Genomic DNA, 26,366 nt, shown 5'->3' on the forward strand with positions numbered 1-26,366 from the left:
AAGAGTTAGGACAAAGTTTGTTTTTATTTTAAAAAGTCACCATATTAATAAAAATGCTACAAAACCCAGAATAAATATCTTCAAGTTACAAAAGCAAAACAGGTCTAGAAAAGTTGGCTGTAAAAAGGCAACAGAGAGGACAGACCCAAAAGATAAATGTCTGCTTGCTTGGGTGGGGCTGGTGCTCAAGGAGGGACAGTTGTCCCTCTCCCCCGACCATGCCTTAGAAGCATCTCCGCCAGGCCAGTGAATCAGGCCTAGGTGATAACGGAAAAAGTTCCGTGCCTGTAGGCATCGTTCTGCCATCACTCACCGAGCTTCCTGGTCTGTGTTCCCCTTCCCAGCCTCACTGTTACCCGTAAAAATGAGGAGCCCAGCCGGGTAAAGTAAGAAGAGGCTTGGCTTCAGAGCCAGCCCAATCTGGGTTTCTGGCTCAGTTCCTGCTGTGTGAGCTTGGCAGGCACGCCCCCTCTGGTTCCAGGTTTCTTCCTCTGTGAAGCAGGGGTGCGAATGTGTACCCTGCCGGGTAGTGGAGCGGGTTGGCTGAGACAGTGCGTGCACCACTGCATGCTGCCGAGTCAGTCCTAGGTGATGGCTCCCTGCAGGTCACCCTTGGGTGTTGCTAGCACAGCCTGGCATAGAGCAGAGTAAAGGTGGCTCAGGAAACCAAGGCACAGCCTGTGACCACCAGGGGCGCACCTGTCTCCAGCCTCTGGCTAGATGCCATCCAGAAAGCTGAGCCTCCATTAATCAGGGAGCCCCCAGGGGCTTCTCCACAGTTAGCTGGAGATGAGGGCCATCAGCACCTTTCACACTCACCCCCGCAACGATGTTTGTCCCTGCAGCCCCTACCACCCCCTCCCCTATCCATGGGAAGAATCCTGCCTCCTTGGTGGAGACCTGAGGATTGAATGCCTGCCACGGAACAAGAGCTCAATAAAAGTCATTCTGCCCACGGATGTCGGCACATTGGGAGCAGCTGGCAGCACCCGAGCACAGCTCGACCTGTTTCAATGGTGAAATGCCCCACAGTGAGGGCGGGAGCTTCCTGGCACCTCCACCTGGGGAGGAGACATCCAGAGTGAGTGAGTTCCAGGCAAGGAGTCTGCCCCACTCAAGGGCCAGGCCAGCAGCCCCAGAAAGGCGGAAGCATCCCCATCCCCTCGTGCCAGGCCATGGAGGGCTGAGAGAGGGACAAGTCGGAACCATTTTAAAGCTCAGCCCCAGCCCTTGACCCTCCCCAGACACCCATCCTGGGATGGGGCTGTCACTGGAGCTCCTGGGAGGCCTGCGCCAGGTGCCGGCTCCGGCAGCAGATGGCAACGGCTGCCAGGGCCTCTTCACTGGTTCTGCCTGTAGTGCTGACGTCCCGGCTCCTGACCACACACGTGTTGTCTATGCCGTAGGCCCCCAGGACGTGGGAGGTCCCAGGGAGGGCACTGCAGCCAGTCAGGGTCCAGCCCTCCTCGCAGGCCACGGTCACCTGCCAGAGCCCGAGAAGAAAGCATATGTCTAGCGTGGCCCGGGACCCCCACCCACACTTCATTTCTCCCTCCGACATCCTGCTGTGAGGCCAAAGTGCAGACGGCCCTCGCTCGCTCAGAGCCCATTTGGGAAACAACCGTGTATCTCCCACCCCGTACCTCCCACCCAGGCGGTTCTGCACCATGGCTGACCAAACGCATGAGCTCCTGCTTCATGCCTGGTTTGAGGGGCGTGGGGATAGACAGATGCCTACCATGCCAGTGCCAAACTCATCCCTCTGAAACTGATGGCCCCACAGCCTGCCCCATCCCACTTAATGGCAACTCCATCTGTCCAGGGGCCCGAGCCTTGGTGCCATCCTCCCCCTCTCCCACCCACATCCACCCACCAGGCCTGCAGGCTCCCTTCAGACTCCAGCCTGAGCCCCGCCCCAACACCTGGACCCTCCACCGCCTCCCTCCAGTCTCCCTGCTTCTGCCCAAGGTCCTTGTCATCTCTTCTCAGCTCAGCAGCTAGGCCACAGTGAGAGGTTCAGATCCAGGCCAGACCACACTCCTCTGAGGCCAGACCCCTGCATGGCCCCAGCTCACTGCTGACTGTGGCCCTCGGGTCTCACCTGACTTGGCCCTGTCCCCTCTGAGGCACTCCCCATCTCATAACTATTCCCACCTCTCTGGTTTCCTGGTACTCCCTGCACATCCCCACCTGGGGGCCTTTGCTCTGCCTGGAACATGTTCTCTGCCTCATGGCCCGTTTCGTCCACCTTGTCAGCGAGACCTCTCCTGACCTCTCTCCCACCCCATTCCCTTCCTTGCTATAGTTTTCTCCATCGCATCTTTTCAGTACTCTATATTAATGGTTTGTTTTCTGTCTTCCCCCACTAAAATAGATGCTCCAGGAAGGAGAACAACATGTCTCTTGGGCCTGTATCCCTCCCCAGTGCCAGGAAGAGCACCTGGAACCTAGCAGCCCTCAGTGCACCCAGGGCAAGTGGATCCAAGACCAAGACTGTCTTTTGCTCTTGAGGAATGCACCATCCAGACCAGAATCAACACAGACTTGCATTTTAAAACTGACTCTGAGTTCATTCAAGAGTGGACTCCTTAGGGCTGCCTTTTAAGGAGCTCCTACTGGCTTTTAAGGAGAGTTACACACTCAGGTTTCTAGAAGGCCCGGCTGTCACATTCCAGGGCTTGGCACATGCCTTGCTAATCTCGGCAGGGCCTTTTCTTGCCTTGCTGGTCATGCTAACAACTTTCAGCATGCAGCTCAGGCACCCCCTCTGGGTCACGGCTGAGTGAGCTCTGTGTCCTCAGAGCCCAGTGCTGCTCCTGACCCTGAGAGCCTCCCAGCAGGTTTGTTAAATAGATCAGAGAGGCCAGGTGCAGCAGCTCATGCCTATAATCCCAACACTTGGGGAGGCTGAGACCAGAGGATCACTTGAGCCCAGGAATTTGAGACCAGCCTGGGCAACACAGCAAGACCCCATCTCAGAAAAAAATAGATCAATCAATAAATGCATGCATATTGCATTTCTTTATGCCATATTTACGCACATTCTACCCCAAGTGGAGTGGGGTACCCAGGTAGCAAACCTTACTGATCTGGGCAAAAGCAAAAACAGACCCAGCCACACAGAGACAAAAACACATGCTGTCCACACAATGGCGGAAGCTGCCCACAGCATCTACCTGGCAAACCGCCACCCTGATGCATGGCGGTATGGTGGTGGCACAAACTGACACAGAAAAGCTGTGCAGGAGAGACACGCAGCACCCCACCCACCCGGCCTCACGGGCCTCTTCACCTGCTCCTGAGGGGCCGGGATTCCATGCTCCTTGACTTTGCATTCCAGACCTGGGGCATGGCAGCAGGAAGCGTGGATGCTGGCCTCCCTGTGGCCCACGCACTGGTTGGGCTGACCTCGTGGCCTCAGCACAGGCGGCTTGTGGGTGCCAAGGTCCTCCACCTCCCAGTGGGAGCTGCAGCCTGGGGCAGAGGAAATCCAGCTCAGATAGTGAAATGCTGGGATGCTCCGTCTCCAGTGCCCATCCCCATCAGACCCTCTCTCTTTAAGGTCTGAGGCAAGAGCTAGGAAACCCAGAAACAACTCAAAGAAGAAAAGAGATGCTGGCCTGAGCACCAGGACTCCTGTGTTCTCAACTCTGCAGCTGACCAGCTGTGTGACCTTGGGAGAGCCAATCAACCTCTCTGAGCCTTAGTTTCTCAGGGAAAAGACCATCTTTCCACCCAGAGATGGAGACAGTGAGGCAGGGGCTCTATGGCCTGAGATGCTCAAACTCCCCCCAGCCCCTCCCTATGCAGCCAGCAGGCAGAAGTTCAAGGGTAAGCTGGGGTCTGTCTGAACCACCTCAGAATGCCCTCCATGGGCTTAGGAGTCAGACACACCCATTGGCTAAGAAACCTAAAATAGTGGTTACTTAGCTACACTGAGCCTCTGTTTACTCATTTGTAAGATAGAAAGAGAAACCACACCTACTCACAGGGACACTGTGAAGATGACACGTGTGAAGCCCCAGCATGGAGCCTGGCATGTGCTCTGAACACGGTAGGGTTGTGGTTACTAGCATTCTCTATGTCCTAGCTGCAAGGGCTCGGGGCAGCCACTCAGCATGTCCAGCCTGCAGTTCCCTTAGCTGCAAAATGGTGCTCTTTGAGGTGTGCTTCACGGAGTCAGATTCCATGACTTCAAACTGACATGTGCCCATGAGCTCATCGGCTAAGCACTTCCAAAGGGGAGCGTGATTAGAGCATGGCGGACTTCCCTCCAAGCCAGGACCCCTGAACCTGACGGAGCCTCTCCCCTGGACAAGGGCACCAGCCACCTGACTATGCTCATCTTTCCTGAACATCCATCCTACATGCCAGCCTGCTGTGCCCAGAACCAGGTTCTCACCCTCACTCTCCTGTTCCCAAACCCTCAGTGGTTCCCCTGGACGTGCTCAGACGAGAATCAACTCTGAGCCTCTTATTCCAGGCTGGAATCCCACTGTCTTCCCAGACCTCTTATGCTCCACCCAACCAGAACAGCTCAGCCTCGGGGCACCATCCCTTGATGCCCCAAGAGGTCCCCATCTGTGACTTCCTGCTACCTGCCTGGGCATGTTTTCGACACAGGGTAGCCCGTCAATAGTTGCCTATACCAGAGACTGGATTTTAAAGCAACGGGTGATGAAAACAATAGTAACGATAGCTAGAATTTATATTGTCCCGGCACTAAGCTAAGTGCTTAGCACTCATCATTTCCTCATACAGAGATGTTAAGTAATTTGCCCAGGTCACACAGCTATCGAGCAGCAGGGTGAAATTCAAACCGAGGTCTGCCCTCCTTTCAGCCCCAGCCGGGGGCCTCTCTCTGGAGCTGCCTCTCCTGGACTGCACCACCTTAGGCAAAGCACCTGCCATACTCCAGGCCAGTGCCCTAGATGCTGCCCATCTCCTCGTAACACAATGAGGCAGGTAATACCTTTTTCCCTCTTATGGAGGAGGAAGCTGAGATGAGGAGAAGTAAGGTCACCTGCCCAGGCTCAAAGGGCATGGAAGTGGCAGAACCAGAGTATGGAATGGCAAGTCAGGCTTGAGTCTCATGGATCACACTCGTGAGGACCAAGCCTCGCGGGCAGTGGGTGCATAAGGAGAAAGGGACCCCTCCTCACTCCAGGGCAGGCCCAGCCTCCTACCTGTGAGGACGTGGCCCTGTTGGTGGCAGTGGACACGGGTCCCCATGCCGGCCTCAGCTGGTGGAGCTGTGTGGACGCTGCAGTTGGCCTGGGGTAGCAGGCAGCACCTGGCAATGGCGTAGACACCCTCACCCCCAAAAGCGTTGTGGGCCCGGCAGACCAGCTTGCCCCCTTGGGCCTTAGAGTCAAAGACGGAAATGGGAATCTGCTTTAGAATGGGCTTTGAAAACACAGAAAGGGACTAGACAGGATCAACTCAAGCACCCTCATCAGTGTCCCTGCCAGGGGCCAGCCAGACCCAGTCTTCTGGGGACAAGGAGCTCACTCCTGCCCAAGGAAGAATGTTCTGCCAGTGGGCAGCTCTGAATACTCAAAAGTTCTTCCAAACACATAGTGGTTTCAAAATGGAGATAGAGAGAAATCCAGGAGGCCAAAGCAAGGACCCAGCCAGCTCCACTCCACCCACTCTGCCTCTCACACAAGCATTAAGACCCCATCTCCCAAGCCAGAAATGCCTGCCCCTCCTCACTCTCCTAGCTGGGCACTGCCCTTCCACCAAAATGCTGCAACTAGATGGCATCTGTGCACTATCCTGTAGCATCAACATCAATTCCACTTTTTTGCTGGTTTGAGATTTCTCAGCTCCCAGAACCATGGAGCACCTGAGTGAGAGGGGCCTAGAGATGGCTGAGTCCAGAGTAGCAGATCACTGACCCTCACGCGGCCCTGCCGCACACTCACACCCAGGTGAGCATTGAAAATCCATCCAGCACTGTCCTGCAGCCTCTAGGAAACCCTTCCCGCTGTGGCTCTCTCCAGCAGCCCCCAGCCACGTGAGGTGAGGAGTGCCCCACTCCTGGTCTGGCCAGCCCTGTAAGCTTACAGAAGAGCTGGAGTCTGGAGGATGGAGGGGCTTGCTGGGGGTCCCTGAGGGCCCAGCACTGACACACACACACACACACACACACACGAAGGAGGGGTACAGTCACCTCCATGTGCTCGCCCCGCCGCTTCCCACTCCTGGAGAAACTGGAGCAGCTCAGCAGCTCCTCATCCGGGGCGCAGCGGGCGACGGCTGTGGCCATCCGTGTAGGCCCCGAGTGTGCTGACCACACAGTCCTGCAAAACAGCTGCCAACCTGCAAAAAGGGCCTGGGATGAGGAGGGGGTGCTGGGAGTGAGGGTACCTCCACAAAAATCTTTAGTTCATGGTAGGAGAGAAGAGGGCTTAAAGAACATACTCAACTGTCTCTCTAAAAACACGTTATGAAAATATTGCAAAGCCCTTTCAGAGCCCCATTCTCATTTAATCCTATTTAAGGTGGCGTCATCCTCCTTACACAGACAAGGGAGAAGGGAGAGACTGTCAAGGTCACACAGACTTCCCAAGCCCCAGCCTGGACTTGCCCACCCTGCCATCCTGCTTACCTGCCCCATGGGTGCTGGGGGGCAGGGCGGCCACCAGGTTGGGGGTCAATACCCGCTGGTCCTCAGGGAACCAGGCCTCATTGATGACATCTTTGGCAGAGAAGTGGATCAGTCTCTGCCTCAACTCGGCCAGGGTGAGCTCCGGCTCGGCAGACAGCATCATGGCTGCAATGCCTGGTGCAGGGGTGAATGGTGAAAGATGGTGATGGCCCGGCCCTCCTGCCCCAGCAGGGGACTCCTGCCAGTGCACACACGCACACACATACACACAAACACATGTGCACACAGACACTAAGCTCTCTTCTCGAAGGTAAGCCACCTGTAGTCTTTACTCAGTGAGGTAAGACAGCCTCCTCTCACACCTCTAAGCCTGGGTAGTTGCTGTCTTATCGGCCAGGTGAACTCCTATTCATCCATCAAGCTCCAGATCAAATGTCCCTCCTCCAAGATGCCTTCTCTGACCCTCGGGCTGGGCAGGTGCCTCCTCTGGGCTCCCTCTAATAATACAGCCCTGACCTCGTGTTCCCTCTGTGCACTCGCCTCCCTCATCAGACTGAGTGTCCTTGAAGGCACCATCAGGCCTACTTCATCTCTGGTCCCCCTGCACAGAGCCTGGCACTGGAGGTCCCGGCACAGACCCTGACTGCCAAAGGGGCTGTTAGCATCATGGTGGCCGAGGCAGTGGGGTGGTGACTTACCAGCCACGTGGGCAGCAGCCTGTGATGTCCCGCTCTGTGACACAAAGCAGGTGCTGCAGTCGCTGGAGGCACCAATGATGTCCTCCCCTGGGGCAAAGAGGTCCACACAGCGGCCAAAGTTGGTCCCCAAAGTCCCCAGGGTCACCGGCTGGTCCTGGGCATTGGTGGCCCCAACTGTGATGACCTGGAAAGGTGAGGAGGTGGGTGGCAGAGAAAGGAGCCCAAGAGAGGGGTTGCAGAGGCAGACTCAGGCCTTGCCAGCTGGGCTGGACAACTGCTATACACCTGTTTGGGTCCCACTCAAATGTCCCCTCCTAAGGAAAATCTGACTGCCCAGGCAGAACTCTGGCACCCCTGCCCCGCCCTGGTGCTCCCCTCTGTCCCTACCATAGCCAGGCAGCATTCCCAATGCCCCTGTGGAGTTTACATTCTAGTGGGGGAGATAGACAGGAAACTATTCGGTGTATCAGGTGGTTCTAAGTGCCACGGGGGGAAACTGAGAGGACAAGGCAGAGATGTGTTGGGCTTTGTTTGCTTGATGCCTTTAAATTCGGCCGCCAGGGAAGCCTCTGATAGGCCAGGGGGGACCTAGGTTACCGCTGTCAGGTACGCATCTGCTCTGCAACCCCCACCCCCAACGCGCACGCGCACACACACAGACTTGAAGTTCCAGACTTGAAGTGGAACAAGATTCCTTCCCCTAGATACCCGCAGTGTCCTGACACTGCAGGAGTGGTGGGTCAGAGGAGGGACAGTCACTGCCCCCCAGCTCCTCAGGGCCGAGGCTCCGTGTCTGTGTCCCCGCAGCCACACTGCACCGGGCATGCGGCACACTCTGTGGATGTTCCTCGGGTGAGAGGTCTGAGCCCTCAACTGCTCCCATTCACATTAGCCTTGCTCAAGTTGTCAGTCACGGAGCCGCAGAGGGAGCCGGACAACGGGGAGGCCCAAAGAGTATTGGGCAGAGGATGCAGGGCCTGGGGATGGAGATGGGGAGGGGGCGGGTACCAGAAGACCTTCAGGAGGGAGAGTGGCCAGGACGGGGTGTGGGGGCGTGGCTACGTAGGCGCTGCTACGTGGGCGCATGGCGGGGCCACTGCTATTCAGACTCTGCGATGATGGAGGTTTCGAGCCCCTTCCACTCCAGCCTCCCGCATGGCGGGGGTCTCTGACGACTCCTTCCAAAGCCAGAAGGGTTCCGCCTCCAGGAACGCGCCACAAGAAGCCCACGGGGCCCGCCTGCCCGCCCGCCCTCCCTCCGCCCTCCACCCCCCGCCCCCTACCCGCGCCTTGGGGCAGCAGCCTCAGCACCTACCTCGGGAGCTGAGGCTGGGGAGTAGAGGCAGGCATCATCCCGGAAGTTGCCGGCAGCGGTGACCAGCACGACCCCAGCCCTCGCCAGGCGCTGGCAGGCGGCGTTGAGGACGCGGCTGTACCCACCCGCCAGGGGCAGCAGCACCACCAGTGGCCCCACAGGCTGGACCAGCTGGCTTTTCCGAATAAACTCCAGGCCTGGGAGGAACAAAGCCAAGGTCACCCCTTGGGGAGACCTGCTCCCCTTTCCCAGCCCCTCCCTTACAGGCACAGAGTGATGGTTAATTTTGGGGATCAACTTTGTGGCCTGATGTTTGGCCAAAAGCCAGTGGAAATGCTGCTGCGAAAATATTTTTTAGATGTGACTAACATTTAAATCAGAAGACGGAGTAAGGCAGGTTACTCTCTATAACTTGGGCAGGCCTCATTTAATCAGTTGAAGGCCTTAAGAGAACAGACTGAGGCCTCCCAGGGAAGAAGGAATTCTGCCCCAGGACTGCCTTAGGACTCAGTATTGCAACATCAAATTCTGCAGGAATTGCCAGCCTGCCTGGCCTGCCCTGCGGATTTCAGACTTGCCAGCCCGCACGGTCACATGAGCCAATTCCTTGAAACTCTTAATATATACATCCTACTGGTTCTGCTTCTCTGCAGAACCTTAACCAATACAAACTGGAAGATATTAGCAATTACACCAGCAATCAAACTAGCCAACCCCGGGCCCTTCTCTGTGCCTGGCTCTGTCTAAGCGTCTGAATATACGAACTCAGGGGATCCTCACAATAACCTTATTATCCCTTTCCATGAAAGAGAGGCACCAAGAGGATGAGTCTCAGAGGAATGAGAAGGGCACACTTCCCCACCCAACTTCCCCCGCCACTCTCTGAGGCCTGGCTCAGATGCCCCTCCACCGTGGCCGCAAGTGTTGGACCCACACAAACTTGAATGGAGTCTTGGCTGCCCACTCAACAGCTGTGTGGCCCCGCCCTCTGTGAAACAGGGACAGCTGCTCCCAGGATTGTCTAAAGAATTAAAAGACTCCATGCCTAGGACCCCCCATACCATAACTCCCCACCCTTGAGGGTGTGGTTCCTTCTGGCCTCAGTGGCACTCCACTCCCCCATTTTGGTGCAGACCATGGTCTACCTCATGCTACTGTCAACAGTAACAGCTCTTTTTTTTTTTTTTTCGAGACGGAGTCTCGCTCTATTGCCCAGGCTGGAGTGAAGTGGCGCAATCTCAGCTCACTGCAAGCTCCGCCTCCCGGGTTCACGCCATTCTCCTGCCTCAGCCTCCTGAGTAGCTGGGACTACAGGCGCTTGCCACCACGCCCAGCTAATTTTTTGTAGTTTTAGTAGAGACGGGGCTTCACCGTGTTAGCAAGGATGGTCTCGATGTCCTCACCTCGTGATCCTCCCGCCTCGCCCTCCCAAAGTGCTAAGATTACAGGCGTGAGCCACCGCACCAGCCACCAGTAACAGTTCTAACCCTCTGCCAGCCTGTGAGCTCTGGCCCAGAGGCCTGGAGACTGGAGGCCTAACACAGCTCTGTCCCTGATGTGCAAGGGGACCTGGAACTGACAGCTTCTCCCCTGTCAAATGCGGTGTGGGAGCCTTCTGGATCCTGGCGTCTAAGATGTCTCCAGGAGCTGTGGCCAAGGATGGAGCTGGAATCTCACAGCCATGCTCCTCCTAGGAGACAGCTAGTGAGGCCCCTCACACCACAGAGGGAGGGAGTGGAGTGGCACTGAGTGTGGAGGTGAAGAACAACAGCCACATTTACAGCTGCTAGTTATTTACTTATTTATTTTTCAGATGGAGTCTCGCTCTATCACTCAGGCTGGATTGCAGTGGCACGATCTCAGCTCACTGCAACCTCCACCTCCTGGGTTCAAGCGATTCTCCTGCCTTAGCCTCCCAAGTAGCTGGGATTACAGACACCCACCACCATGCCTGGCTAATTTTTGTATTTTTAGTAGAGAGAGGTTTCACCATGTTGGCCAGGCTGGTCTCGAACTCCTGACCTCAGGTGATCTGCCCACCTCGGCCTCCCAAAGTGCTGGGATTACAGGCATGAGCCACCGTGCCCAGCCTACAGCTGCTAGTTATTAAGCACCTGCTGTGTGCTTATCTGTGTGCTCAGACTGGACACACAATCACCTGCTTACGGAGGAGGAAATGGCAGTGGCAAGGAAGGCAATAGTGACTGTTGAGCCCCTGCCCCATGCCAGGTTATGCAATAAGGGCTTCCCATACACTGACTGGGACCCCAAAGAAGGGACTTCTCCAGGAAGTCCTCCAGAGGCCAGAGCACCAGGCCTGGGGAAGGCCTTTCTGGGAAAGAACAGCCTCCCCTCCACACACTGACCTTCAGGAACTGACCTGACTGAGCCGAGGTCAGTCAATAAAGGGGTGGGACAGGCACAAGGGGTCACCTGATGGGGCAGAAGGTTATTGATTCTTGCCTTTAAAACTGAACATCAAAACCTGTACTCTATAGGAAAGTCTCAGGGCAGAACTGGTGGAGCACAGGGCAGACTCCTGGGCCTTCTCAGCCTTTGAAACAGGCTAGTGGGCTGCCTCTGCCAGCACCAGAGCCAGTGTTTGACCCTGGGGGCTGGGGCTTGCAATGGAAGTCAAGCTGCTGCCCAGAGCTGACAGTTTTCCCAGCGAGTTCCCCAGCTTGAGCTGTGTGACCCTGGGCAGTCACCTCCCCTCTCTGGACTGGTTTCGTCAACTATTTAGCAGCTATGGCAAGGCCAGCCCCAGGACATGCTGTACAGAGGCCTTGCTCAATGTCTGGCCACAGAAGGAAGTCAGTAAGGGAGAGAACCATCCCTCTTCTCTGTCCACAGGCCCCCAGAGTCCTAGTTCTCAACTGGACTTCATAGGGGAGCCGCTGGATGGACTAAAGGTAGTCACAGTCTAGAAAAAGTCCTCTGCCAGTTCCTCCACCACATCTGCCTGGCCAGTGTGACCTGCAGGGCCCAGTCATGCAAGTGAGTGAGTCCCCTGGTCTCAGAGGTATGCAAGCAGAAGATAGAAAAAGTTTGCTTATATCACCTCGAGTCCCTCCACATTGAAGATAACATAACAAAAGACATAAAGACGTCACCGGATTTTAAAAGGGGAGCAGTGTGGAATTGTGGAAAGGTCATTGACCCAGGGTCAAGGCTGAACTCCCTGGGCTACCTGCATGACCCTCTTGGGGCCTGGGTTTCTTCATCTGCACTCGTGGCCACTGGGGACCCTGCCAGCCTTGGCACTCTGGTTCTCTGGCTCTGCGGCAGAGGCTGCCACAGCATTCTTGGTTAGGAGACATTAGCTCTCCCTGGGCCCAGCCCAAGCCACCTCCCAGGCCAGGTCCAGATGGAGAGAGACCAGCGTCTGGGGCCATCACTCACCTATGAGGGTGCCGCTAACCGTGCCCTTCCCTTGGCAGTTGAGCACGCGCAGGCTGCGCATGCTGGCACCCTTGGCCACGCCGGCATCCCGGCCGCTGACCACCCCTGCCAGGTGGGTGCCATGACTGTCACACTTGCTGGCCTGCTCGACGAACACAAGGTCCACATGAGAAAGACCCCCCCTCCACCCTATAACAAATCAGCAGGTGGCTGGATGGATGAACGCCCTTCCCACAACTGATGGCAGGGAGGGGACAGTGACAGCTGGGGGGTGGGTGCAACCCAGGAGTACAGCTGCAACGCTCTTGGGTGGCAGTCCCCACCCACCTCCAGGATGGGGATATGGGCAGAGGCAGCCCTCCCATCAGACGGCCGTGCTTACCTGTCTGTGGAAGCGGGTCCCGTCCTCCTCGGGCACATTCTCGAAGTCGGTGACCATGACCCTGCCCTCGATTTCCCGGTGGTCACTCTGTATGCTGGTGTCTAGGAGATACACCTCCACCAGGCTGCCTCCGTCTTTCCAAGGCAACATTTGTGGGAGAGGAGGGAATGAGCATAAAGTCAACCTTATAGTTAACACACAGAAACTACAGAGCACATCCCAGGCACTGGTGAAAGCACCTTAAATATATTCACTCGTTTAACCTCCAAAAAATCCTCACACACTACATCCTATTCTATAATGTATTTCATAGACAAGGAAAGGGAGGCCTAGAGAGGGCAGGTAACTGTCCAAGGCCATCAGCTGGCAATGCTACTGCCAAGAAGGACCCAAGTCATCCTGCTCCTTCATATGAATATCAATATCCAACAATAATATGAATGTTCAAAAAATAGTATCAAAGTGTAAAATAAAGCCCCTATTATAGCCTTTCACAGCTCACCGAGTCTGCAAGAAAGACAACAAGATTTAAAGACTCAAAGGAGAATAACAGTGATGTCTGGCCACCTGTGCTGGCCGGCTCATTTTAGAGACAGGAAGCTGCAGCTTGGACAGGATGTGTGTCTGGGCCTCCTGGCTCCAGGTCCAAGCGTTCTCCACTCCACAAGGTACCAGGAGGGCTCACGGGGGCTGCTTCTGCCTCACAGGAGTCACAGCCTCAGAGAAAACAGTCACCGAGCGCCTACCCTACACTTCATCATCCCTAACTGGATCAGTTTGGATTCTCCAAGAAGCAGGCACTGGGGTAAAAGCTGCAAGAGACTCACTGGGGGAGTTGCCCATGCAGGACAAAGGTTGGGGTGTAGGAGAAAGTAGGGAGAGCTCACAGATGCAAGGCAGGTCCAGCCTGCTGGACGGAGAAGGGAGAGAGGAAGAAGGGAAGCAAGGAAGGAAGCACCTCCGCTCCAGCGCAGGTCTCAGAAACTCTCAGCCATGCCAAAGGAAGACTTCAGGCACGTTGCTGCTAGCAGAGTCCTGCGCCAGCGGAAATGGCCTGGCCCTGGAACCCCTGCAGCCAGGAAAAGCAGGGCCTCAGGTGGAATCAGAGGGCAGCCCTCTGGGCTGTCAGTCAAACTGCTCCTGCCCCAGGGTCTCCTGAGTCTTCTGAAGTGCCATCTGAACAGCACCTCTGTGGCCCCCGCACTGATCCTCCAAATATGCTGCAGAGTAGAGATTCTCATCTCAGGACAGGTGAGCAAGTGTGGGAGGCTCAGGGCGTGTACCCACTTCTTATGGCTTTGGTAACAAATTCCCAGGCTCAGCAGCAAAGGCTCCGGGGAGAACCCTGCCTCACATCTTCCGGCTTCTGGTGGCTGCTGGTGTTCCCTGGCTTGTGGCCACATTTCTCCAATCTCTGCCTCTGTCTCCACGTGGCCCCTCCTGTGTGTGTCAAATCTCCCTCTGCCTTTCTCTCATAAAGACACATCACGGGACTTACAGCCCACCGCATAATCCAGATGATGCCATCTTGAGATGCTTAATTACATCTACAAAGGCCTTTTCTCCAAATAAGGTCCGGCTCACAGGCTCTGTCTGGGTGTGTGTATCTGTGGGGGCCACTATTTAGCCCCCTACAGAGCAATTCAGTGGCTGCTCTGAGATCCCACATGAATTTCAGGCAAGGTCGGCCCCCAATCCCGCATCCTCCCACCCACCCACTATGCTAGTAGGGCTGGGCACAGTCCGAACTGTGAGTCCCCAGCCTGCACAAACACTGTCCACCCTGCCCTATGGCCTCCAGTCTCAGCAGGAAGCTCCACTGATCAGTCCCGTGGGCACTTTGGTTTCTTCTGTAGCATGCTGGGTAGGTCCTCAGCAGTCTGCCTCTCCTCCCAGGCTGCGGGATGAGGCGGAGTCCTTGCTCTCTGAGTGTGTTAGGAGCTTTCACTCATCAGTAGGCATCTACCACGTGCCCAGTGCTACACTGGGAAGGAGTGGCTGAGAGCGCTGTGAGCTCCGACCTGAAGACATCTGGAGACCAAAGGGTGCTGGCCACCCTAGAGGAACCACTAGATATTGAGCTGGGCTATGGAATGTCGAAGGGGTAGACACAAGACAAGGCCAGCAAGGTGGGCAGAGGCCAGATGGTGCCAGGCCCATAAGCCATGCTCAGTCTGCTCCTAGCAGAGGCCCTGGGCTGGCTGCAGGGGATACAGGTGCTCAGGAAACAGCCCAAGGTTCTCCCTCAGAGCTTCCAGGCTGACAGGACAACTGGATACATTGGCAGACAGCCCGGGGGATACAGGCTTATCTAGAAGACAGCACAGAGGCTGCTTCCCTCCCTGGACATAAGCCACACAACGCACATCGAGCAGAAGGCCTGCTGGGCAGGCTTCCAGTCCATGTTCCTCGTTGTGTGTGAGGAGGGAACTGAGGCTGCAGCTGAGTTAGCCCAGGTGAGAGTCCTTTCTGGTCCCACCCATGCTTGGGACCACCATCTGCTCCAGGAGCTGTACCTGGGGTCCACTGCAAGATGATGTGACCACTGTGGGGTCACCTCCCTGGGCCTGGGGTGTGGCCCCAGCGGCAGGTGGAAGCTGGGGGAGGCAGCCCCACACCTTCTAAGTGCAGGCGGTTCCTGCCCACTCACACCAGCCCACTGTCCTGCTGGGACAGGGTCAGGAGGCTGCAAGCATGGCCAGCAGAGGGCAGGTGGGCCTGGCAAAAGGGCAGCTCTTGGTAAGACACTGCCAGGAGAGAGTCTGTAAGCCTGGAACGCCCACCAGGGCCCACAGCCCCACCACAGCCTCCAAAGCTGGAGCGAAACACAAGCCAAAGCCCCCGCAGGAACATCCTTGGGCTTTCTTCCAGTGAGAGGCTGGAAAAGGGCCCAGCTAGGATAAGACACAGGGCCCTTCCTAGGCCTCCCTCTATCTTCCAAACCCCCGGGTGAGGCAGGGGCTGCTAGTTCCCTGTGACAGCGTGGCAAGGTGGCCTCAAGAAGAGCCACCACTCTCAGGGGCAAAGAGGCCTTGGAGTGGCCTCTTCCAGCCTCTGGGAAGCTCTGTGGCCTCTGGCAGGTGAGAGCCCAGTCCTGATTGCATACCTCCAGAGCAGGGAGCTCATTCCCTCTCACCAGGCAGCCCTGTCATATGCCTGAGAAGCTCAGACTGTGGCCAAGTTCTTCCTTTCACATCTGACCTGGAGGCCACCCAGGCCCTGCTGGTCTCACCAGCCTTGGTCCCTTCTGCACAGGCCACACTCCCTCCTGCCTCACAGCTTCAATCCATGTTCATTCCTCTGCTTGGACACCGTCCCCTTTGCCTGGTTAATAATGCCCCCGTAGGTCTTGGCTAGAACAGCGCTTCCTCCAGGAATCCTTTCCTGATCCTTCTGCTGGATACACAGGCTCACAGCTGCCTGCACTCCTTCAGAGCTCTCAGCCTATCCAGAACTAATCTGTGTCAAGTAGCATTTGTTTAAGGAATGGATTAATCTTCTGGATACACTGCTGGGGGAAGAGACCACGTTCATTTCATTCACATTTGTATCCCCAGCACCTAATATGGTGCCTGGCGCACAGTGGGTGCTCAAAACGTTAGTATTGAATGGTAAGGAAAGAAAAATGCAGGACTAAAATCACAGCACCTCACTCAATACCTGACAGAGAAATGCATGCTACAGCAATAACTCATTTAACCCTCCAAACAGCCCCCCAGAGTGAGGGTTATCATTACCTCCCTTTTGCAGAGGAACCTGAGGATCAGAGAGGGTGAGTGACGTATGCAAGGTCACACAGTTAAGAGTGCAGGGTCTGGGTTTGAGGGCGGCAGCCAGCTCTAGGGCCCATGCTTGTGGCCTCCCCATGAATGAAGAGGCTGCTGCTGGGCCCAGCCAGCCTGCCCCATGCCAGCCCAACAGCTCCAGGAGGACTTCCTCCAGCCAAGCCCTTGATATGACTCCAGAAGGGGTTCCACACCCCTGCCTGCCATTCCTGCCACCTCCCACAGACACTCAGGGGAAGCGGGAAGGGGGGCAATCCATGGGCATCCTATGGGGAAGAAAGGGCCCCACGTCTGCTTCTGGACCAAGGGAGAGGAGGGAACGGTGGCTGCCAAAGAGATACACTCACATCCTAACCCCCACAACCTGTGGCTGTGACCTTATTTGGAAAAAGGGTCCTTGCAGATGTGGTTAAGGTTCCCCACATGAGATCATCCTGGAGGATCCAGTGGGCCCTAAATCCAACGACAAGTGTCCTTATGAGACAATGAAGAGGAGAGAGACACAGAGAAGGCTGTGTGAAGACAGAGGCTGGGATTGGTGTGCTGCCGCTGTTGGGACACGGAAGAGGCAAGAGAAGCTTCTCCCTGGAGCCCCCCGGGAGAACATGGTCCTGCCGACACTGATTCAGGCTTCTGGCCTCCAGGACTGCAGAGAATCAACTTGTTCCAACCGAGGGGGTGGTATTTTGTCACAGCAGTGCTAGGAAACTAACTTAGGGGGCAAGATCTTCTCAGTCCCTGCCTGGACTGGGGTCTCTGTGATCCTCTGCCAGTATCCCTCTTGGTCTCCGATATTAGCCTGCTCCGGGAGGTCCCTGAGGCACTGATGTGGAGTACAGGGGGCTCCAGGGCTCCACTGAAGAGGTCTCACCTGGTTGGAAAGGAACAGGCTTTTCCTACAGAGGAGCTGTCCTCTCCCTGGCCATAGGCTGCCCAGGCCGGGTCAGCACACATGACCGACCAGGCCCCTCACTTCTGCTGCTGCCACCCTTGCCAGAGGATGTCCCCCACACAAACCCTTTCTCCACACCCAGCCCACCAGCTCTGATCTGTTGCAATGGCAGCAACTCAGACATATGCAAGGTCACACAGTTTGGGTGTATGCAAAGTCACACAGTAGCCCCCCAACTTTTCACTTCCAAAAGCATCTGCACATCCTTCAACTCATTGGAGTCTCACAGCAACCTGTGAGAAGGACAGGGACAGGGTTATGTGCCCATTTTACAGACAAGAACGACAAGGCTCATAGAAGAAAGTGGCTTCCCAAGATCCCACGAGAACCGGTAAGGGGTGAAAGCTGAGTTCACCCCAAGCTCTGCGTCCTGGCACCATGTTGCATGGACCCACCACATTGCATCATCTCTGCACTGAGCTCCAGACCTCACACCATGGGCACCTCAAACTTAACACAGTCCAACTAGAACCCTTCATTCTCTCCTCAGGCCAGGTGCATCTAGAGTCTTCCCCGACTGAATTGCCACCTGCAAGGCCCTGCTAGAATGCAGACCATTTTCCATGGCCGCTCCTCCTCCCTCCCTCCCATAGCCAGGCCACACCAGGCAGAGGGAACAGTGGAAAGAAAGGCCTAGAGGGAAGACACAAAGTGGCCCAGGCAGGGAGCCCCAGGAAGCCAAACGGAGCTGGAAGCAGGTGGAGCAGCAAAACAGGAAGGTAGGCAGGGGCATCCCAGACAGGGTTGTGTCTATCCCATTAAAGGATCTGGTCCAGTCTGCAGGGCACTGGGAGTTATAGAGGCCTGGGGGCCCTAGGTAGAGTCACCATCAGATGAACCCTCCTTCCAAGGTAAGTGCAGCCTGCTGGGCCATTCCAAATGGTGAGAAAAGGAAAACAAGAGAAAAGGAGGGAAAGAGGATCATTTAAGGCAAGACTTTTGTATTTGTGGGGCAACAGGAAGGCAGGCAGTGGGGACTGCAGGGGATGGGGATGGGACAGAAAGAAAGGGGTCAGTGGAGGTGCTGAGTCCCAAAGCCCCCCGAGAAGTGGAAACCATCAGCAGGGAGGCCAGGCCAGGGCAGAACAAATGGATTCAGCTCAGATGGGATGGGGCAGGGCACAGATGGGGGTCTTACCGGGGGGCTGGTATTCATCCGCCCGGTACCGTGGAGGGGTAATCCGCTCCAGGTTCCACGGGATGCTCTGGGCAAAGACAGAGGAGTCCTCCTCGATGTAGTCGACATGGGGCAACTTCAAGGCCTGCAGAAGCCAGAGAGGCCGGGGAACTCTGCTTAAGCCATTTGGACAGCAGCAAACACAGCCACAGCCTGGCCTTACCTGATCAAACCTGTCCCCACATCCCAGCCCGGCAGCCTCCCACCTTGTCCCTGCTATTGCCCTGGAGGACAGACTAGGAGCCTGAGTTTTCTCGCTCCTTGATCAGGCTGGGAGCCCAGCACTCCCATATCCCTGCAACACGGTCTGGCATAGAGGATTCCTTTTAGGAAGGATTCTGAACTTGACATCTTGTCTGGGAGCCAGGCTGTGCCAAGGCTTTGGGCAGGATGGACATGGAGTGAAGCTCAGGCCCTGGACTCCATGCCTAAATCATGACATAACAGCACTGGCAATTCGGTTTGTCCCCTAGTCTATTCTCCAGCCTTCTCCAGCCTGCTCAGTGCAAACTTCAGCACCAGCTCCCTTGCAAAGCTTCCAGTTGGGCTCAGCCAATGGGAGGCACTAGCAGGAGTTAGAAGGACAAGAGTGCATCAGCAGCTGGGAGCGGTGACTCACGCCTGTAATCCCAGCACTTTGGGAGGCCGAGGTGGGGGATCACCTGAGGTCGAGAGTTTGAGACCAGCCTGGCCAACATGGTGAAACCCCGTCTCTATTAAAAATACAACAATTAGCCAGGCATGGTGACACACACCTGTAGTCCCAGCTACTCGGGAGGCTGAGGCAGGAGAATCGCTTGAACCCGGGAGGCAGAGGTTGCAGTGAGCTTGAACCCGGGAGGCAGAGGTGCAGATATGGCACCACTGCACTCCAGTCTGGGCAACAGAGTCTCAAAAAAAAAAAAAAAAAAAAAAGGTATGCATCTGCCCCACTCCCTCCCTACCTCCTGACTCCCTGCACATGGCAGCGGTGAACCCTCGGGTGATTCCCCACAGGCAGCCTCTCCTCCATGCCACCGGCTCCAACTGGGCAGAGGGAAAGCTATTCCTTCTCCTTACCCTTCAGACCTAAGTGGTAACAGCCTCCTGCCACAACTAGTCCCTGGATGCCTTCGTATCCCCAGAGGCTTCTTAACCTGCCCCCACTTCAGCGAGTTTCCGTACCTAGCATCTGCTGAACGCTTCATGACCTCATTTAGTCCTTAAATGAATGTTCCAATTATTATAACTGGTTTACAGATAGAGGAATGAGGCTCAGAGAGGTGAAGGGATTTGCTCAGGGTTAGACAGCCAATAAGGGTCTGGGCAGGACTCGAACCCAGGCTGGTATGATGCCCAGTTTGAAGCCCAGCTCTCGATGGCAAATGCCTGCAGCCTTCTGCTTGCCTTCTGCTTGGCCTACTCTCCTCTGAGCAGCTGCCCTGGCCTGTGGGGCTCGTGCCTGTCATCTGGTGCTATACGGGTACCTTCTTCGTCTCTCCCCAAGGCTGAGCACATTGTCCCATAGTCAACTGTACTGGCAGTCACTGGTCAGTCTCTCCTCCTGAACTGTAAGCTCGAGGGAAAGGCCTGAGCTGTGTCATCTTCGCCTCTGCAGCACACAGTAGGCACTTGGTAAACGTGTGTTGAGCAGACTGATGGAAGGCATTGACTTCTCAGTCTCCTCTACTTAGACTATGGGTTTCCAAGGCAGGCACCCTGTCAATCCCTGTCATGGCGCCACAGGCCTTGGTATGAGGTAGCTGTTCAGCCACGGTATGCTGAGCTGATTAACCCGTGAGGCAGCAGTGCAGTGCAGCTAGGAGACCCAGGTCCAGACTCCAGACTCTGACCCTGCCCATTACACGCTGTGTGACCTTGGGCAAGACCGTGGGCCTGTCTGCAGGAGGCTGAGAAGCACCGCCTGCCATGTGGAGAATCAGTGTGAAAATGACACATGCTCTCATCAAGTTAGAGGCCAGGAAACAAGGTAGGCTAGAAGGTGGTGCAGAAGCACAAATAAAAACTTTTTTTTTAAGATCTGAAGCACTAGGGCCAGGGTGAGGAGAATACCCAGTCCCCTTTCTGCCCCTCCACCGAAGATGTGACATCCAGGAGGGAGGAGGGCCACCCTGTCCTAAAGAAGGGACTTCACTCTGGATAGCAACAGCTTCAAAGGAATTTTGGACCCTAGAGTCATGCTTTTTTATAAAATGACTCAGGCTCCACTGAACATCCCAGGGCCTTGTCCCTACAGGTTTCCGTAGGCAGCAGATGCATTGGCACAAGAATGGCTGGCAGGCAGACCAATGGGTTTGATCCAGGCTCTACCCCTAGCTGTCTGTGTGGTCCCCTCTGAACTTCGTTCTCCTCTTCTTTCAAAGAAGATAGACGTACCACTGGGGCATGGCCAGGCTTAAAGGGAATTCTATACAGAAAGCCAGTAGTTACTGTGCTTGGTACCCAATAAGTGCTCAATACATACTTGCTGTCCCCTTCTGATTTTCAGCAATGGGCCTACTAAGCACAGTCCCCAGTGTATATGCAGTGGCCCAGCCCTATCAGGAAGTGCCATTCCCAAAAAGGGTGGCTCACCAGCTCCAGCAGGTCGCCACTCATCTTCACCAGGAAGCCAGGAAGAAGGCCATGGAAGACATGCAGGATCTTGGTGAGGTATCCCCGGCGGGCAGCTTGGGCCTGCAGGCGGCGGGCAGTGCGCTCTGACTGCGAGAGGTGGGTCTCCTCCTTCAGCACCACCACGTAGGTGCCAGGCAACCTCCACGGATCCTGGCCCCGTGCAAGGAGGAACATGATGACATGGAAGAAACCCAGCAAACCCTAGGTGTACTTTATCTCACCCCTACTTACAAATTACAATTACAACAAAAGAGACACAACAGAGTATAGTAGATGATAAAGAAGTTACCAAATGCAGACCAAAAAGCAAATTAAAAAACTCATATAGGCCAACTATTATTATTCACATAGTTATATAACACTTTCAAATGTGCCATGCAGGCAAAAATGGGAACTACGGGCCACACTCGACAACAGATTTTCCTCTGTACCTGCACCCAGCTCTCTACAGGCCTGGTCGCCCCTGGTGGCGCTGCCCAAAGCCCACCCCCTCCCCCATGCCCCAGTCAGAATAAATTGAGGGAGAAAATCATGGGCTTTGGAGCCAGGAAACCGTGGACCTGAATTCCAGCTCCAATATTTACTGGTTGTGCAGCCATGAGCAAGTCACTCAACCTCTCGGAGCCTCAGATACCTCTGCTGTATTGTAGAGACCACAGTACCTATGACATAGGCCTGCTGGGAAAGTCAAGAGCGACGGTTATATAAATCTCCCATCCAGATGCTCTACAAATGCAGGCAGAAGGGATGACTAAGTGAACAAAGGCAACACTTCTTAAAGAGAGAGAAAAGTCAAGGCCACTGTCTTAGTCCTTTTGTGTTGCTATATAAAGGAATACCTGAAGGTGAGTAATTTACAAGGAAAAGGGATTTATTCAGCTCATGATTCTGCAAGCTCTCCAGGAAGCATGGCACCAGCATCTGCTTCTGGTGAGGGCCTTAAGCTGCTTCCACTGATGGCAGAAGGTGAAGGGGAGCCTACATGTGCAGAGATCAATCACATGGCAAGAGAAGAAGCAAGAGAGAAGAGAGGGAGGTGCCAAGCTCTTTTTAATAATCAGCCTTCAAGGGAAATCATAGAGGGAGAACTTACTCATTATCACAAGGACGACACCAAGCCTTTCACAGGGGTTCCTCCCCCATGACCCAAACACCTCCCATTAGGCCCCACTTCCAACACTGGGGACCAAATTTCCACATGAGATTTGGAGGGGACAAACAAATTATAGCAGCCACTATCTACAGGTGATTTGTTTGGTTTTTAGCTCTTGTCTGCTCCAGCTGCTCTCAGGCAGACATACCTGCTTAAGAACCTTCACTGGCTCCCCACAGCCTCATGGATCAAGTCCAAACTCCATGCTCCTCCTTGGCCCCTACCTCAACCTACCTTGCAGCCCCATCACCCATATCTCTGTATATATGCATCTTGGACTCCAGTCAGAGTAGAACAGAGTCCACCCCCTTTACCCAAAGCCTTAGGGCCAAATCGGTTTTGAACCTCAGAACTTGTTTGGATTTTAGAAAGGCAGTAATGGGCAATCAGAGTCTGCTTGGAGGAATCTGGAGCTGCATACTGTAATCTATGCAGCAAAATATATGAATATGCATATTCACACAACTAGATTAAAAATAATCTCATGTCAGTTCACGTCAGGTGCTACCATCAAATAAATCACAAAAAAAACTTTTGGTTTTCGTAACATTTTACATTTCAGATGGTGGATAAAGAACTGTGGAGGCCAGGCGTGGTGGCTCACACCTGTAATTTGAGCACTTTGGGAGGTGAGGCGGGCGGATCACCTCCTCGGATCCACTGAGGAGGTCAGGAGTTTGTGACTAGCCTGGCCAACGTGGTGAAACCCCTTCTCTACTAAAAATACAAAAATTAGCCAGGCATGGTGGCAGGCACCTGTAATCCCAGCTTCTTGGGAGGCTGAGGCAGGAGAACCACTTGAACCCGGGAGATAGATGTTGCAGTGAGCTGAGACTGCACCATTGCACTCCAGCCTGGGCAACAAGAGCAAAACTCCATCTCAAAAAAAAAAGAAAAAGAACTGTGGACATGTGCTCCTTATCCTCCACCTCTGGTTTTCCCAGCTCTGTATCTTTGTTCATGGTACCTCCTAATCCTAGAATAAAATTCTCATGACACCATCATTGCTGAACTCCTACTAATGCTTCAAAGACCCATCTGAAAATGCCTTCTGCTAAATAAAAATTGAATGAATTGGGAGAGTACTGTGTGCAGTGGAGTGTCAGTTCTGGAAACCCAGTTCTAATGCACCTGGGGTGACCTCCTCTCTCTGGGCCTCAGTTTCTCATGACTAAAAGAAAAGGATTGGTCTAAACATTCTTTTCTGCTTGCCAAAAAATATTTTCATTCTAAATTCGATTCCCACAAAATAACCACTGAATGAATGAATAAATGAACTTGAGGAGGCTCCTGTTCCAAACTTCCACCAGAGAAGAAACATCCTCAAGGGCTTGGTTCAGGTGGTCATACAGCCTCTGCTTACTCACCTCTCAGGATGGGGTACTCACTATTTCCAGAACAGTTGTTTTGGAGCAGTGGTAACTTGAAATGCCCTTTCTTATCCTGGCCACAACCCCACAACATCCCTCTAGAAAGTCAAAGGCTCAGGGAACAAGGAAGAGGGCTATACTGAGCTGAGTAAGGACCTGCCATCCTGCCACCCAGCACACTCAGACAGAAGGGTGGGCAGGCAGCTGTGAGTGGCAGAATTTTTCCCTCTGCCCCAGGAGCTGTGGTTTGGAGCAAAGACAATGTCACCAACAGGTCACACTGCAGACAGGGACAAAACTGCAAGTGATCCCCCCCGGGCTTGCATTGTAAGTTCACTCATGCTCAACAGAACTTTCCCTTCATCTCCCCATCTGCTGCCACTGAGTCGTAGGGACGATTGTCACCTCCCTTTTAAAGATTAGGCAATGGAGGCTCAAGGATAAGTGACTTGTCAAGCACCACAGCTAGTGAGAGGAAGCCAAGATTCAACCCCAGATCTGACTCCAAGCTGGGGGACACAGAACCTCAGCCAAGTCCTGGGCTGGTAATACTTAGAAAAAGCTAGTGGTCTTGCCCCGGGAAGAAGCTTCCCACAGCCTGAGGGCCAGAAGCTGGCAGAGTTGTTGAGCAAACTCGCCCCGCACACGGTCGGCAGACAGCCAGGTGGGCTGAGGCGCCGGGCTCAGCTCCGGGGTCCCAGTACCAGGCGCACCACCTCCGGCTCCAGAGCACCAAGGGCCCTTCCCTGCCTGAGTCCTAAAGGACGCCAATGGGCCTCGAGAATACCTCCGCCCCTTCTCCCCTGCCCCTTCAGCTGGTTCTTTTCTTCGGCTGAAACAGATGGAATACTAGAGCATGAGTTCTGTGTCATAAAGAAATTGCCTCGCGCTCCCAGCATCTGCCGTCCTTCCCATCCCGCCCCTGTCTCGGGTAGGGCCTTCTCTCCAGGCCCTCCACCCTCCGCTGCCCATGTTTCCCAAACCAAATCGGAACCCACTATAATGGCAAGCCCGCTTTCTCTGTGCCTGGTGCAGTTCCCAGTGCGTTCCAGGCATTCACTCCTTCACCCACCTGTGCCGCGGCGAGGCAGAAACTGTGAAATCTGGGCAGGATATCCTGGCAGTGCTCTGCTCGCCCGCCCTCGGCCTCCGGGTCTCCCAAACCCGCGAACCTTCCCACTGAATAGCGCAGCCGCACGCCCCAGCAAGTCCCCAAAGAGCCGGCCGTCCCCGCTCTCCACCGTGCTCCCCACTATCCGTCCTCCCCCGCCGCCTTGCCTGCAGTCCCCAAGATCGTGCCAAGCGAAGAGCCCTCGGCGACCTGCACTCCACTTCCTCTCTTACATGGGGGGAAACTGAGGCCCGAGAGGAAACAGCACCGCACCGTCCCGGCTGCGGGTTCGCCCCGGCCTCCCACCCCTACACCCGCACCTTGGCGCAGCGGTGGAAGGTGGCTGTGGTTCCGTGCTCGGGTGCTTCGGCCAGGCCGTCCTCCTCGGAACGCAAGGCTAGCACCAGCTCCTCGTAGTCGCCGTCCTCGTCTTCCTGCGCACGGGCGCCTGCGGGACCCAGGAGCAGCAGCAGCAGCAGTGGCAGCGGCCACCAGGACCGCCTGGAGCTGACGGTGCCCATGAGGGCCAGGGGAGAGGTTGCTGTCCTGGCGAGGAGACCTAGAGGCCGTGCGCGGTCCACGCCGGCGGCGCCTTGAGCCTTGCGGTGGGGAGGACTGTGCAGGAGCTGAAGTTCAGGAGCAGGGCGCGTGAAGGGGCGCGCGGAATCCTGGCTGGGAGCTGGGAGCCGCTGCTGCAACGACGCGTCCCGGCCCGCCCGAGCCAGTCTCACTGCCTGGCTCACTCCTCCAGGCTCGGACCCTGAACTGAAGGGCGGCGCCCGCCTGCAACCATGAGCGCCTCGACGTCGCTGCCAAAACCTTCTAGGGTGTGGGTGCTTGACGCCTGGGGCGCGCAGATCACGCCACCAGAGCCCCATCGGACGATCCTATCTGATTAAACATTAACGGAACCCCGGGACTGGAGGATCAGGTTTCGGCCTCGCCCTCCCCAAACAGCGTCAGATTACTCGCAGAGGGAAGAAAAAACTCCCAAATCCTAACTGCGCTGGAAGGCAGGCCGGCGCCCTAGGGGCTCTTCCTCTCCCGCCTCTCACCCTGCGTTGGGATGCCAGACTCCAAGTTCTGCCGGGCCCACCTTTTCAGTGTTTCCTGGGTCCACCTTGTCTCCTGCTGACCAGTGAGACTTCTGAATCAATCCTACTGTGGACTCCTCGCTGCCCACCGAATTCTTTCCACTGGCCTTAACCTGGCAGCCTTCTAAACTTAGCCTGGACCCCTTCCGGCCTCTGCCCTTTATGCACCCTGCACAGTGACCTTACCGACTAGCTGTTCCTTGAAGAGATTGCTTGCTTTTGATGTCCAGCCTACATGCATTTCAAGGGATTTATACTACAAAGATTCAGGTTTTAAGTTTGCAAAGATGTCATATAGGTACATTCAGAATTCTATGGTAGGCACAAGCTCAGCGTTCCAGAAGATTCAATTTGCAAAGATTCCTTTTACACACCATGTTCAAGAAATCAACTGGACAAGCATCCAGTAAACACCTATTGTGTACCAGGCAGGAGGATGAAAAGGGGAAAGAGAGCTCCTGGCCTCAGATTGTACATGTGGCATGACATGAGGCTTGCTCTTTCTGGAAGGGCTGTCGATACTGGGAAGAAACAAAGGCGAATTTATGATCCTCCCTTGCAGATGCACAGCAGATTCCGAGTGAAATGGCCTGCTCTGAATCTAGGTGCTGGAGTCCAAAGTTGATGCTCTTTCCACTTTGTTTGCAAAGACCTCACTCCAGAGAGCCAGTGCACAAAGACAGTGCAACCAGTGGGTT

General features: G+C 55.2%; 1 protein-coding gene across 2 annotated transcripts; it reads right to left on the minus strand.

Annotated features, from left to right (window-relative positions):
* Positions 1 to 5: 5 nt before the first annotated feature.
* On the minus strand, positions 6 to 25,767 carry PCSK9 (proprotein convertase subtilisin/kexin type 9). 2 transcript variants are annotated; one of them, XM_055359281.2, is made up of 13 exons: positions 24,895 to 25,478; positions 22,850 to 22,972; positions 20,899 to 21,090; positions 18,286 to 18,409; positions 12,411 to 12,544; positions 12,029 to 12,170; positions 8,627 to 8,823; positions 7,312 to 7,495; positions 6,614 to 6,787; positions 6,176 to 6,324; positions 5,187 to 5,364; positions 3,293 to 3,474; positions 6 to 1,483 (listed from the first exon to the last, which is right to left on the minus strand). In XM_055359281.2, exons 1-13 carry the CDS (start codon positions 25,450 to 25,452, stop codon positions 1,268 to 1,270), a joined length of 2,553 nt encoding a protein of 850 aa, XP_055215256.2. In that variant the 5' UTR covers positions 25,453 to 25,478; the 3' UTR covers positions 6 to 1,267. The 2 variants fall into 2 exon arrangements, with proteins under 2 accessions (XP_055215256.2, XP_004025909.4); XM_004025860.5 differs by lacking the exon at positions 22,850 to 22,972 and having other exon boundaries at positions 24,895 to 25,767.
* Between the last annotated feature and the right edge of the window lie 599 nt (positions 25,768 to 26,366).

The sequence above is a fragment of the Gorilla gorilla genome, chromosome 1 (genome assembly GCF_029281585.2).
Source record: "Gorilla gorilla gorilla isolate KB3781 chromosome 1, NHGRI_mGorGor1-v2.1_pri, whole genome shotgun sequence".
Taxonomy (NCBI): domain Eukaryota; kingdom Metazoa; phylum Chordata; class Mammalia; order Primates; family Hominidae; genus Gorilla; species Gorilla gorilla.